The sequence below is a fragment of the Acomys russatus genome, chromosome 32, assembly GCF_903995435.1.
Source record: "Acomys russatus chromosome 32, mAcoRus1.1, whole genome shotgun sequence".
NCBI lineage: Eukaryota > Metazoa > Chordata > Mammalia > Rodentia > Muridae > Acomys > Acomys russatus.
Genome location: NC_067168.1, coordinates 32449353 through 32464409, shown reverse-complemented (window position 1 = coordinate 32464409; position 15057 = coordinate 32449353). Strand labels below are relative to the sequence as shown.

The 15057-nt window shown below is 46.4% G+C and overlaps 1 protein-coding gene across 1 annotated transcript in view; it reads left to right on the top strand.

Annotated features, from left to right (window-relative positions):
- The first annotated feature begins 420 nt into the window (after positions 1 to 420).
- Col6a5 (collagen type VI alpha 5 chain) overlaps positions 421 to 15057 on the top strand; it is a 98503-nt gene continuing 83866 nt past the window's right edge. Inside the window, exons 1-3 of the mRNA XM_051140382.1 lie at positions 421 to 484; positions 7965 to 8060; positions 10495 to 11154. Of these exons, the coding sequence (XP_050996339.1) occupies positions 7994 to 8060; positions 10495 to 11154 (727 nt within the window). The 5' untranslated portion in view covers positions 421 to 484; positions 7965 to 7993. The remainder of the gene's footprint in view (positions 485 to 7964; positions 8061 to 10494; positions 11155 to 15057) is intronic.

Here is a 15057-nt window from a genome sequence, read left to right as displayed (position 1 = left end):
CACCGACCCGGTCCAGAAATCCCGGGATAAAACCCGTGCTGCTTCTGAGGGTAGCTGCTTCTCTTTATCCTGCCCTCCTTAGGTTACTGCTTTCCTAGGGGATTTTCTCTAGTTCCCTGCTGGCTAGCTCTGAGAAATTACAAACTGAGGAGTCACAAGGCGACTCCTCAGCCAGCTGAGAACGCTTGTGGATTTCTGAGAAACTGTGCCTTGCCAAGTTCATGCTGCTGCCCTGAGACCCGCGCAGCAGGTTAAGCTTTTAAAAAAGAGAGCTGGAGGCCTCTGCCCCCTGGAGTTCAAGTTTACGGAGCTTTAGAGAGTCCCAGGGGGAACCCAGCCAAGGGCGCAGTCAGCTCTGACTTTAAAAGAGGCGCGGGTGCTCACTCAGCACCTGCAGCAGCGCAGCCTGAGGCGCACGCTCCTGCTGGACACACCGATGCTGTGCGGGTCGCCCCAGGACCCTCGGGCACCCCAGGAAGTCTCGGTGAGTGTGGGGTGCAGGGTACTGCCCTGAGGCTCAGGGTGTGAGGAGACTCTCTTCCTCTTTAGATTTTGCTTGGGTCCTAGGGTCGAGGCTCAGAGAATGTTGTCACTGGAAGAAACTGAGGTCCTTAGAGTAGTGGTTCTTTTTCTTTCTTTCTTTCTTTCTTTCTTTCTTTCTTTCTTTCTTTCTTTCTTCTCCTTCCTTCCTTTCCTTTTCCTTCTTTCTTTTTTGTTTGTTATTGAGACAGGGTTTCTCTGTGTAACAGCTCATGCTGTTCTGGACTCATTTTGTAGACCAGGCTGGCCTCGAACTCACAGCCATCCACCTGCCTCTGCCTCCCGAGGGCTGGAATTAAAGGTGTGCGCCACCACGGCCCGGCTAGAGTAGTTGTTTTTAACCTGGAGATCAACTGCCCCTTTCACAGATATCTCTGCATATAAGTTATTACAATTCATAAAAGTATCCAAGTTACAGTTATGAAGTAGCAAGGAAAATAACTTGATGGCTGTGGCTCACACAGCACTAGGAAGGTTGAGAACCACTGCCCTAGAGGCTAGATCTCAGGATGGAAAAGGACCTCAGTGCAATGTAGTTTCCTTGTTTTAGAAGCCTCTCAGAAATGCCTGGTCGCAGGGAGCCCAGCCTAGACCTGTTGAATTTAAATCTGAGGGACTGGGGGTCGGGAAGGTGGCTTTTAACCTATTCCTCTGCACTCTTACCATTCCGTCAAACGATTGGTGCCTAAGGCGCATGCGCAGAGAGCCCACAGGTACAGCAGCGGGTGTGCAGACCTGGGATACAAGGCCCCAGATGCTGTGTGCGAATCCCGCAGTGCTCCGATAAATGCGCTACTGTGGGAATTGGTGTCTGGCCTCAAACTCTAAACTGATCCGTGAGATTTCCTCAAAGCGGCACCCAAAGCCTCCACGAGCACTGCTGAGTTTCTGCTGTGTGTGGGAGGGACTCCAGCGAAGGTTCTGAGCAAGTCACCTGCTCTCAGACTCTTCACAAGGAGGCCTGCTATGTCTGTCTTCGCCTGGGGAAGCCTGGTAATTCGGTGCAGTGTTTCGAAGCCCGCTTGGATTTTGTCTTTTGGCCCTCAGCTGCCCCTTCTGAAGTGAATTCTCATTCTTGTTGCCGTTGATGCCAATCTAGAGTGATTGGTTAGAAATTTGGGAGGAGATATATTTATTTTTATGAATTCTGAACAAAATTTGTAAGAAAAACTCACATTTGCAGGGTATAATTTTTTGTGTGTACTTTATTGTGCTATAGTTTACAAGCAGAATACATAAGGACACTAAGAGTTGTTAATTAGTGTGTGTGTGTGTGTGTGTGTGTGTGTGTGTGTGTGTGTCCACACGTGCCACTGGTGTACTTTTAGAGGTCAGAGGACAAACTGTAGGAGTTACTTCTCTTCTTCCACAAGGTGGATTCTGGGGATTGAACCCATATCTTCAGTCTTAGCAGAAAGCCCTTTATTGGCTGAGCTATCTTGGTGGCCCTAAGGCATCTTGAGACTTCTAAGGAATTGATGTAAAAAAACACAATTCCCCAAGGTTCTGAATCACCCCTTCAGATAAGCTGGCTCTTTATCTTTGCCAGAACCCAACTCACTATGTACTTGATAATGAAGGCACAAATATAGTTTGTGCTCTATTGTGTATTTCATACTTTTTCTTTTCGTAGTTTCTCTAAATTAAGCCTAAATATTTGTGGTACCAATTTCCTTGCAGATGTTTCCCAGATTCCCCTCTTTTTGATGGGTGCAATAAGTATGTGGCATTCTGGTGCAACACTTGCCAGGTTTTTTTTTTTTTTTTTTTTAATTTAACAGGATTTCTCTGTGTAGCCTTGGCTGTCCTGGACTTACTTTGTAGACTGGGTTGGCTTCGAACTCACAGTGATCCGCCTGCCTCTGCCTCCTGAGTGCTGGGATTACAGGCGTGCACCACTACGCCTGGCTTAGCACTTACCAGTTTTCAGTTCGAACTATTTCCCCAATATCCCCTGCCAGTCACAGGCTTACCACAGCGAATGACCATTTTCTTGTCAGATAAAACAGAGAATACTCAACACACGATCATATACTGATCAAAGATGGCTGAGAAACAGTGTTAGTGATGTCAGTAATATCAGGAGACTTCACTAGCAAGCTTTCAAAGACAGTTTGTAACTATTAATTTTCAGCATCTAGGCTGCACACGGTTTGTTCTGAGGATCTCAATGAATATGTACTCAGCACCATCTGCGATTGGGGCGAACTTTACAGTGTGTGTGTGTGTGTGTGTGTGTGTGTGTGTGTGTGTGTGCACACGTGTGGAGGCCACAGGACAACCTCTGGTGGTGGTCTTCCCCTGTCTGCCTCCCTGAAGTTCACCAATGAGGCTGAGCTGGCTGGCCAGCAGAGCTCAAAGGACTCACTTGTCTCAGCCATCTCCTGTGCTACACTTATGAGTCTGCACCAGCAAGCTTGGCTTTTATGTAGGTTCTGGGACTTGAACTCGGATCCTCCTGTTTGAGTGGCAGGCACTTTGCAGACGGAGCTGTCTCCTCAGCCCTCAGCATATGTTTTGTTTCCATGCTGTTTCTGATCCTGGTTTTCTCACCTTCTGAAGGGAAATGGAGTGGAGCATCTGTACCTCATAGTGAGAGCATATATGTTCACTAGGGAAGTGTACTTTCTTGGTGATGCCATTTGCCTTGAAGAAGCCCCTTTATATCAGGGCTTCAGAGTCACGTCTGTTTTGTGGGCAGGTGCAAAGGCAGAGGATAGAACTGGTCTCAAGACACAAGAGCAGTGCACGCCTGCTTCCTGAGGACGAGCTATGCGTGTGCCAGTTGCCAGAACGTTTGCTACCTCTCTAAGTCCCTGGTGCTCTATGGTACCTACTTACTCTTACCTATGTGAACTTTTACCCTTTAAGCTACTCTGTTGGTGGTCCCAGGTGATGCCTCAAGCCTGTTCTCTTTAGCATGGAATGATGTGTTAGGCTAGCTGGTTATTATCTCGGAAGGGAGCAGGGACATGAAGAGACCAGAATTTTAGAAAGATCATGTAGAAGAATGTTAATGCTGAACATGGCTGTTCTGGCAAGAGATCGCATCCAAAGACCTTCTTTCTAGGTCTGTGTGATCTGGCTGGAATACAAGCATGCCTTTAATCCAGGAGACAGAGGCAAACAGATCTGAGTTCTAGGCCAGCCGGTATAGAGCAAGTATCAGGTAAGGAAAAGTTTAGGTCCAGGCAAGGTAGTACAAGCCTTTAATGCCCAAACAAAGTTAAAGTTTTTTTGTTTTGTTTTGTTTTTTGTTTTTTTTAGAAGGAAGCACCCATGTTTGAAAGTGATGTCTAATTGAGTGGCAGAAAAGGTGACAAATCGGATAAGATTTGACAAAATAGGATATGTCCAGCTCTCACGAAAAGAGAGGAAAGGGAAGCTACTTAAAAGGCAGTTTTTCAGAGAGAGAGAGAAAGAGAGAGAGAGAGAGAGAGAGAGAGAGAGAGAGAGAGAGAGGAGGCAGTTTTTATCAGGATGGTAATAGAGAGATGGGTTGCAGAGAGAGGACTCAGGTGAAGGCAGAACAGCCAGAAAATAAGAAGCCAGAAGATTTAGAGCAGATTGCTGAGTTAGTTTGAGGCCAAACAGGTCAATTCCAGGCCAAGAGAGAAGCCAGATTAAATAAGTCAGCTGGGAGAAGAGTTTGAGCCAGAACAGTTGAGTTGAACCAGAGCTCAGAAAGAACAAGTAAGGACGAGCTTATTGAGCAGTAAGTCTCAGAGGCTGAAAATATTCTAGGCCTAGATTAGATTGTGTGGAGGCTAGAAGCTTCTAGGACCAGGCCTAGGTTAGAAGAAGGAGGCAGCAAGCCTCCAAGACAACTGCTGAGCCAGGAGAATAAAATTACTTTTACAAGATGAAATAGTGCATTAGAAAATACCTTTTGTGGTCAAGAGACTCCAAGCCTTTGGGCAAGTTATGATAACTGCCTGAGCCTCCGTCTCTTTGTAAAATGGGCATAATTATAGTTGCTTTATACATCAAAGAAAGAATTGACCTGAAATAGATGGTATGTAAAAAGTTTTCCATATAGTGGATATATTGAATGTATGCTCACATTTATTAACATTGTAATTGTAGAGCCAATTTGAGGCTAATTGTTTTTAATCACCAGGAAATGAAAACATAAGTTTGAGTAAATTGTAATGTAATGATTTAATGGACTTAAAAGTGTTGTCAAAGGTCTGTTGAGACCTTGGATTTACCACTCAACTTCAGTAGACCTCAGGTCCCCAGCTTTCCGGACAGGCAGGCAAGCATGTGTGGTCTGGGACCTCCACCAGCTGGAGCTGCTTGTGGTTCTTAAAGTTCTGACCTTTGCCCTTTTGCTTGAGCTCCTTGTTCTGGTCCAAGCCTGACCCTGGTCTGCCTGTGGAGGCAGTTATCCTGAGTGATAGATGGTGAGCCAGGGGGAGGGGAACGGAGGTACCAGGAGAAAGGAGACTCAGTGGCAGACAGGAGGGACAGCCTGGCTTTATTTTCTACCCTCATTCATTTCTTCTTGTTCCTTTGGCTGCCAAAGGCTAGGAAGAGGGAAAAAAAAAATAAGTGTGGTGGTTCCAGAACGCTATTTAATAAGCGGTTTTTAGAGGTAGGATTTAGCTGTGTAAACTTCCAATAACTGTTTACATAAGCAGTTGTAACCCAGAGGACTCAAGACACCAACGCCTTTGTTGTGTTATTAAATAATTTCTGGTTTCTCTTAGCGTCTGACTCTGCCAGAATATCACAAGCCTTACCATGCACTTTAAAAATCTTTGTTAAGATTTCTCTTTTCCCAATTCACCAAGTCGCCGCCTCAAGACACTCAACTGCACATTACAAAACAGACTTGTCTTATAGTGTGACAAGAGACTAGGGCCTAGAGAAGGAGCCGCCAAGATTAGCATATGGGGGGAGCCAGTAGCCAGGGAACTGGCTGGAGACCCTTCCTCACCTGCGCTTCCTGAGTCAAACTGAGCATGCTCCGTCGTTAGGCAGAGGGAGGCTGGAAGTCCGTCCTCTACCTGGGCTTCAGCTAAGGAACAGAGAATGCTTGAGAAAAGCCTTCTAAATACAAACTGTATAAAGGTCCTATAAAGTACTGTCCGCCTTGTGATCCAATGCTCTCTGGGCTCCTTCCTTATCCCACTAGCCCACTTCCATCCTTGGGAGGGTTTTCCTCTGTCAATCAGCCATCTAACCCCACATCCCTGGTGCATGCGATTCCTGGAGCACAAATTCCTAGACTCCAATGTCTCCTGAGTTCAGACCCTCTACGCATGTTTGTCTTTTTCCTTTCTTGATATCTTTTTCAGACACGGGCCAAAATCCTAAGCATGCTTTCCGGGGCGGGGGGCATTTTTGGCTTTCTTGCCCTTTCTCCAAAGCTTTGCCACTCCTCTGACCATTGGTTTCCTCTCTTTCCCTTCTCCATCTCTCCTTGGGAAGGTGCTAAAAATTTAAAGTTTGTCGACCGTGTTGTTGTTTTTTTTTCCTCTTGAACCCCAATAAATCTTTCCTTTTTGAGTGGCTTTCTAAATTCCTTTATTAATGAGATGGAGAACCCGAAAAGAGACCTGGGTTTCCCTGGCAACATAGGAGTATAGTTACCAGTCAGTATGAGTGATGGTTGCCCAGTATCAACTGCGTGGACTGGTCCCCCCAGATGTGCAGTGTAACTATCCTCCCTCAAGTGACTCGGGGTTCTCTCCGCCCAGACGCTAGTTTGAATTCCCATCAGCCTCTCAGAGTTGGAAAACTTGAGGATTGAGCTGGCTCTCTTGGAGGCTATTCAAATGTGGCACTTCTGTGAGTCTGGTGTAGGTTCTGTCTTCTCCAGAAAGAGATTAAAATGCCTAAAATATAATTTGTTTACACCACTAAATTCTTTCCAACATAGCATTAAAGAACCATAGAATTTTAGTGGGGATGCAGGTGAGGTTCTTAGAAACATATGTGCTTAACCCACCCCCTAAGTGCTGAGACTCCCTATAGCTAATCGGCTGGGCTCCTTATAGTTTGGAAGTTCATCCTCTTTCATTGCTGACAAGGTTGGTTTGAGCGCCTAGGTTGGATTGGTGACTCAGAGGCTCTTAACTCCAAACTCTGAAGTCCAGGGCCTTATAGCTCCATGCTTTAGAAGCCAAAGTGACAGGTCCCCAGACAGCTCTCTGAGACTTTAACCGCCGTTCTCCCATTCTCTTTTCCAGGCCTTTCTTCAGCCTAAGCTTTCTATCCTCTCTCACTCCCCATTCCTGACTGCCTCTTGGGCACCTCTCTTCTCTGTTGCCCGCTCCCCCCCCCCCCCCCCCCCCCCCCCCCCCATCCCCAGCATCCTCTGCGGCTTCACAGCTGCTGTTGTTACTGCAGTTGCTGTCACCTCCACTGCTGCTGCTTTTGCCACCTGGATTGCTTGGCTGCCAATGCCGCTAGCATCTCCCTTCTGTGTTTCCATTTCAGCCTGCTCTCCTAATAGTGAAGACCCATGAGTTGGAAAGTATCAGACCCCCGGAAAGAAGCCCTTTTAGTGTTACAGCAGCAAGGGGGCAATGCTCTAATCTACTTAGGAGAAAGAATCGGGGACACTTCTTCATCACAGACGAGTGGACAATGGGCATTGGACACCACGCTAAGTGCGTAAGCAATGAGGCTGGAGAGATGGCTCAGGGCTCAATTCATAGTACCCAAATGGTACCTCACAACCACCCACAACTCCAGTTCTGGGGATGCAGCACCCTTTTCTGGTCTCTGAGGTACTTGTATGTGGTGCACAGAAATGTGTACAGAAAAACCACCTATACACATAAAATAAAAACAAACCTTAAAAGTATAAGCAACAAAAATAAAACCCAGACAAGCTGGGCTTTATAAAATTTGAAATCACTTGTCTTAAAGTATGACGTAAGAAGGTGAAAATAAAATTCATGGTAGGAGTCTCTTTGCAAGTCATTTTTCATCTGCCAAGTGTCTGGTATCAGGATATAAGCAATTACTGTCACACAGCAATAAAATCTGTCTTAAAAGTGAGCACCGTATAAATGTTTCTGCAAGGAAGATATGTAAATGCCCAATATGGATGTGAAAAGATATAATCAGTTTTCATAGGCAAATGCAAGTCAACACTGTGATAAAATACCATTTGTACTTCCTAGAATGGAGCTGGCTTTGAAATCATTTTGCAGCTGAGGATGAACTTGAACACTGGATACACCTGTCTTCCCCTCCTAAATTATGGGATTACAGGCATGTGCCACCACACTCAGCCACATTCTGGGCCAACGCACAGCAACACCTGTGTTTAGCAAATTTCCACACGCTTGACGGATGCTGCACAAATACCCTTGGTTTTTGTTAAGCACTTCTTGTCAGTACGCCATCCTATAAGGAGTTCCTCACAGTCAATGTTACATATAATTCATATTGTATTTTTTTTTCAGAATAAAAGTAAGAACCTCCCATTAACAGAATGAAGCTGCAGCTAGCTGCATTTGTCCTAATCCTGTGGACTGAAACACTGGCAGAGCAGAGCCCAGGTATGAATATATTTTTTCCTTATTGTTATTTGGGAAAAATAAGTATTTTTATGTTTTGCCAAACTTTAATGAAAAGGGATGCTTCATTTACTAACAAATCAAAGTACTCAACACTTAATGGTAGCCATAGAACATAACACTCAACAGACTTCATCTTTTAAAGGTGGAAAAGCTATGGGAAAAAAATCATGTTATATATCCCTGGCTAGAAAAATCTTTATTCATTGATTTGCATAATTCTCAACATCTCATATCTCTGGTAATTCAGTAAATCTGCTTGAAAATAGATCAGTTTGAGCCTTGTCTTTAGAAATGTTGCAGAAATGCTGACCAGCAGACAATCAGCAGGCTCTTGGAGGAGAGCGGGAAAACGCAGCTTTATTTGACAGGTGTAGACCACCCACGGCAATGCTTTGTCAAGTCCAGCTGCAGCTCACACTGTCTCACCGCTTTTATAGGTTGGGTAGCAGTGTTGAAATCCCTGGTGATGTGAGCACCGGAGGGTGGTCTTTGAGTTCCGTCTCCACCAAGGGGAATTTCTGTAATAGTTACAATGATCACTAGAACCAACACCACAGGTAGAAGTTAAAACATTTCTTCCTCTGCAAGCCAGAACTGTGGAGTGAGCAGATAGCGCTGGTAATCATTTCGTATAGAAGTTTCCTGTAAGCATTTGCCTTCCTAAGAAGAAGGGCAGAACTCAGCATACTAAACTGTTTCAGAAGTAAAATTTTAACTCACTCTATTCCTTCATTATCCCATAATTTCTAGGTGTCTTTGTTAGGGTTTTAATTCCTGTGGTGAAACCCCAGTGGCCAACATCACCTTGGGGAGAAAAGGTTCTATTTAATCTTACAGTTAGCTCCATAGCACAGTGTGTCACTGAGGGAAACCAGGGAAGGGACACACAGTTAGTTCCACAGCACAGTGTGTCACTGAGGGAAACCAGGGAAGGGACATAGGGCAGGAACCTGAACACAGGAGCTGATGCAGAGGACATGGAATAGAGCTGCTTAGGGCTTTCCCATGGCCTGCCTGCTTTTTTTTTTTAAATAGCATCGAGGACCCCCAGCCTGAGCGTGACACTGCCAACACTGAGCTGGGCCCTCCCACATCAGTCATTGGTCAGGAGAATGTCTCACAGGCTTGTCCATAGGCCAGTCTGCTGGGGCATTTTCTCAGTTAAGATTCCCTGTTCTCGGGCCAGGTGTGGTAGTACACACCTTTAATCCAAGCACTTGGGAGGGAGAGGCAGGTGGATCGCTGTGAGTTCGAGGCCAGCCTGGTCTACAGAGTGAGTCCAGGACAGCCAAGGCTACACAGAGAAACCCTGTCTCCAAAAAAAAAAAAAAAAGATTCCCTGTTCTCAATTCACTTTGGCTTGTGTGATGTTGGCATGAAAGGAGTCATTGGTCTAGGCAAGGATCATTACAAGGCCATCATAGTGCAGAGTAGTCATTTGAATTTGTCAGAGGCATATATAAAGGTTCAACCTATCCATCTGTCTCTCTCATTAACATATGTTTTAAAAAATATATGTATTCTCCATCTTTAGTAGGTAGAAGACAAAGAATCCCACACAGAAAACACAGTCTAAGTGTGTTTGTGACTAAACCGTTGGCCCCTTTTCTTTTACAATATGAAGTATGCACGCTGAGAAACCCCAGTATGAACACACTCAGTGGTTCAAGACCTTAAGGTTTTTGAGCCTCAGCACAGCAAAAGATGCAGATGTACCACAGCCTATGGCCATCCTAGAGCCCTTTACCAAAGAAGCCATACCTATAGTCCTTTCCTTTATCCAATTCTTGGGGATGGCCTATATAGCCCATGGTGGACTCATAGGGGAGTTAAAACCCTGGCCCCTTTGCCTTTGTATGAAATAGCTATGGCGACTTGTGGGTCAGCCCCTTTCAGACCAGACCTGGTGATGCAGTGGTGACCTCTCTTTGCTTCATGCCCATGTCAGACCCTGATTCTCCTGTTCCTTGGTCCTCAGAAGATTCCATGCATTTAAAATCTTCCTTCAGTCTGCTCCCAAGTGCTCCAGCCCAAGGCAACTGCTTATTCTACCGTGTTTCCAAAAATAGGTAGTCCTCAAACTGCAGTGGGACCTTCTGGAATGCTGCCACGTCATTGATTTTGTAGTACAATAATTTTGGGCTCCAGAAATAAAAAGGAGAAAGTCAATTACCTTCAGAAATAGATTTGAGAAAGAAAAATCCACTGGTTAACTTTACTAACATCCCCCCCCCCCCCCCCGACATGTCAGGCAAAAGAAGTGGTTTTCTTCTGTTTGACTTCCAGGAAATACCATCTTTGGAATTATGATAAAGCTTTAACACAAGGAGATAGTCTTAAGTGAGTACTGAGGTCTAAACTGTGATGGCGGGGATAAAATTGTGTATTTGCTTGCTGTTTTGTTATTGTGCAGGGCCAGGTCCCGAGTATGCAGATGTGGTGTTTCTGGTGGACAGCTCTGATCACCTGGGCATTAAGTCCTTCCCATTTGTGAGAACTTTTCTCAACAAGATGATCAGCAGCCTCCCCATAGAGGCCAACAAGTACCGGGTGGCCCTGGCCCAGTACAGCGACGATCTCCACAGTGAGTTCCAGCTGGGCACCTTCAAGAGCAGAAACCCCATGCTGAACCACCTGAAGAGGAATTTTGCGTTCACCGGTGGGTCCCTGAAGATAGGGAACGCCCTGCAGGAGGCTCACAGGACCTATTTCTCAGCTCCCACAAACGGAAGAGACAAGAAACAGTTCCCCCCAATCCTGGTGGTGCTGGCTTCAGCGGAGTCCGAGGATGACGTGGAAGGAGCCTCGAAGGCTCTGCGGGAGGCTGGGGTGAAAATCATCTCTGTGGGGGTGCAGAAGGCCTCTGAGGAAAACCTGAAGGCCATGGCCACAGCCCAGTTCCATTTCAACCTCAGGACCGTCAGGGACCTCAGCGTGTTTGCCCCGAACATGACGCAGATCATCAAGGATGTAACGAAACACAGGGAAGGAACAACTGTGGCCCTGGTCACACCTATAGTCCCAACCACACCTGCAGTGAGAACCACAGCTGCGACCAATGCTGATCAGACAGGTAGGAAGCCCTTGAAGAGGAGGCCAACTGCCACGGGCACCGTACCTGCCCTCCCTGACCCACGGCAGCTCTCATTGTCTGGTCTCAACACAGCTGGTGTATTTCCACACACCGACCTTTGCTTTGCCTCTGCCTGTGCTATTTCTCCCACACCAATCTTTTTGTCTTCCTTTGCTTCCTTTTGGCGGAAGAGCTCTGTCATTTAAATCTCAACCCTGTATTCGTCCTCTCTTGGGATGCTTTTATTTTTGGGTCCCAGAATTCCTTGGGCTCACCTTATGACCACAGCATGTCCCATAAATTTCCATTTCTGTGTGGCCCCATCCTGCACCATGAAGTCGGGAGTGCCATAAGGGCAGAATATGCAGCTTGTGCTTCTGTCTTCTTTGAGACTAGACAGTGAGCTGGTGCTCTATTCCTTATAGTGAGTAAATGAAAGTCTGACTGCTGTAGACTTCAGAAACCCATTGGGGTGGTTCCTTTTCCTTCCTGGCAATGTGAGGCTATGGGCTGTAATTCAATAAGTGCCAGTCAACTAGCATATCACAACGCCCAGTGGGGATGGGGACGAGGCTTGTGGGCACATGGTCATGCTTCTGTCACATGGGCAGTACAGGGGTGACTTGTCTTGTCAGCACATGGTGGGCCTCAGTCTTGGGCAGCAGAGCCCTCCCTGCACTATTTCTTTTGGGCCCATCTCTAATGAGGACCAGTGCCTGCTCCAGACTGGAGGCACTTGTTACTGCTTCAGCCACCTAGCCAGTCATTCTATGGTGATAGCGTTTACATCCATAACTAAACATTTCACATTTTCATATGTTTAATATTAGGATATATATATCTTTTTTTTTTTTTTTTTACAGTGCATCAGTAGTGCTTTTAGGCAGACTCTGTAGTAATGATGCCTCTCCCAGTAGAATTTATCTTTAAACTGAAGAGATACCGATAATATTTATTGAAGCTTATGGGTAAAAATGAGAGCAGTTGGAAGCAGCTCAAATTGAATTGGCTCAGTAACTCCCTCACTCACATAACTTAAGACTTCAGCTGTGACCCCTCCTATGTGAATTTTTCCCATTTCCCTTCCCAAGGACCCCTGAGCACATCTCATGGGACTTCTCCTTTCTCTAAGACCCCATCAGACTCTCAGGATGGCTGTTTATCCCAGCTATCCAAGCGTGTCCTCAGTGAGGGGTTATGACTCCAGCCACCCAGCATGTCCTTAGGCAAGTTCTGATTCCATCCCAGAAGCTATCTGTTACCTTCCGGCTTCCACCCAGCTGGTGCCTGGACTGCCTTCCCCTCAGCTCCCGGGAAGCCCTGGAACTTCATAGTGAAACACACTGGACTATCTCCCCATTTGCTTTGGTTCTTGATTCTCTTGGTCCAAAGAAGTAACGCTAATGCCACACTAGCTCCCACCTTCTTATTGAAGGATGCCCTGCTTATATGTGAGTTTTCTATGATGACTTCAAAGTAGAACTCTTGAGTCCAATAGCCACCGGGGAGCTGGGCTTAGAAAACATCCGTAAGAAACAAGGAACAGGAAACAGGAGGCTGCACACACAGTCCTGGTACAGCTCTGGGCAAGGTGCAGTAAGAATGCTGTGAGGGTGAGAAGCCTGGCCATGCCTCTGGAGTACAGTGGGAGTCCTCGGCTTAGTGGATTTCATTGGCTGCTCTCAGAGTCTTTAGGTATCTTAGTCTTGTCTCGCTGGAGCAATGGAGCTCTGTCACCTTCCTAAGGGGCCTCATGTATCGATCACACTTCTCTTACTCCCTCTTGTAGCACAAGGCAGGGCACTGTTTAGAGGGCGTCTTGCGTTCTGGAAGTGAAAGCAAGGCTGTGTCATCAGTGTTTTAAAATTACCGCCTGACTGCTTAGGACTGTGGGTAGTTTCTTCTTCTTCTTCTTCTTCTTCTTCTTCTTCTTCTTCTTCTTCTTCTTCTTCTTCTTCTTCTTCTTCTTCTCCTCCTCCTCCTCCTCCTCCTCCTCCTCCTCCTCCTCCTCTTTTCCCTCTTCCTCTTCTTCTTCTCCACCTCTTCCTCTTCTCCCTCTTCCTCCTCCCCCTTCCTTTTAACTTTTTACTGATTTTCTGTGAGCCTCACACCACGCACTCTGATCCTTTGCACCTCCCCATCCCTTCCCATCTATCCTTCACCCTTGCAACCTCCCCTACAAAGAAAACAAACAAACATAAAAATTAAACAAAACAAAGCATAGAAAACGTTTTGTTGTGGAAGCTGCAGCTTTGGATCTGCAGGACAGGCCCTTTCATGTGCTCTAGCAGTTCATAGATGGGGTAGATGTTGGCGTGGGTCAACTCAAAGCCCTGGATCCCGGCCTGGGAGGTATCTGAGTTGGTCAGCCCGTCAGTCCTCCCACACTGGGTGTTTTGCTTAATCTGTGGGCTTCTGTTCCCTTCCCTGTAAAGTGCTTATCTGCTAACAAGGGTGATGTGATTTGCATGACGTTTGTTTATTGCTGTTGCTCGTAACAACTGTTGGCAAATAACTGCTGGCTTGAGTAGGTCTCGCTGGGCGTTTGGCTTAGTCAGTGGTGTGGGATTCCAAGTGAGGTTTGTGAGGATTGATTTTAATTAATTCTCTACAGATATTCTTGTTCTCACAACCAGGTGTCCAGCATTAGAAGGGTAGAGATAAGCAAGCCACGTTTCCTGTCACCTGGGGCCAGAGAAGCTAAAGCACAGCTCCAGGCAAGATTAACCCTGACTTTCGGCTCCGCTTTGCACGGGCACGATTGACCCATCCGTGTTTGGAGCATGTGCTTGCCTCGAATATGGTGTCCTTTACCTTAGACTCTGGATTCTTGTAAACAGCTGCTCATGTGATGTCTCCTCTTGGGTGCTCAATGCTACGTGAGCTCTAGCATGTCTGAGACGGAGGTGCTCTTGGATCCGACCTATAACTCGCTCTTCCCGCCATCTTGGAAGGACACACTGCCAGCACCCATTTGGATAGGCGAGCCCCTGACCCAGCAGTTTCCCTTGTTTCTTCTTTTGTGTCCAATCATTAAGTTTTTCTGCTGCCTCTTGTCGTGTGTCAGAGCTGGTCTTGTTGCTCTGTCTTACTGCTGTCATCTTCCTGTCTCATTCCTGGACCAGAGTGGTTGTTTGTTGTATCTCCTGAGTGCATGGTTCCCTTCAGTGCCTGGAGTGATGCTTAAGAAATTTAAAATGGCTCATGTGACTCCCAGGTGGTCTGGGCCTGCTTCCCTCTTACCTCATCACTGTGTTTCCTTTCATCCACTGGCTCTAGCCACTTACGTATTTCTTGTTTGTGCCCACTTTTTGCTCTCCTTTCCCCCCGAAATTACTCTTTCTTCCAAACTTCCTACAATTGAGGCCTACCTTCGCATTCCATCCAAATGTGATCCTTTCAGAGAGGCCTGAACTAACTTCCTGTCTCATAGAGGTTAAAGTCTCTTCCCCCAACTGCACCACCAGGAGAGCCAGTTAAGCCACCTGCTTTGTAGCAGTCGTCACTACTTGAAAGAGTAGAATTTGGCTATGGAGTATGAGCTTGTTGAGGTCAGAAGTATGCCTGCCAACACATGCCTGTGAGAGTAGTAGCAATGAAGGTGGTGGCAGCCATGATGGTCACAGTGCTGGTGAAAGGTGGGTGAGGTGACCATGGTGGAGGTGGTCATTCCTGGTCGTGGTGGTAACACTGGTAATGAAGCTGAGTTTCATGCGTTGGTCATGATGGTGACCACACTGGTGACTGTGGCAGTGGTAGCTGTAAGCATGTAGCAGGAAAATTGCTTCATATAGAAGAAAGTACACACAGAGCATCTGAATTCAATGGCCTTGCCAGACTTATTCAGAATTTTGGTGTTTTGTTTCCCAGCAGCATGCAGTTTCATCTGGGTCTGTGGTGACT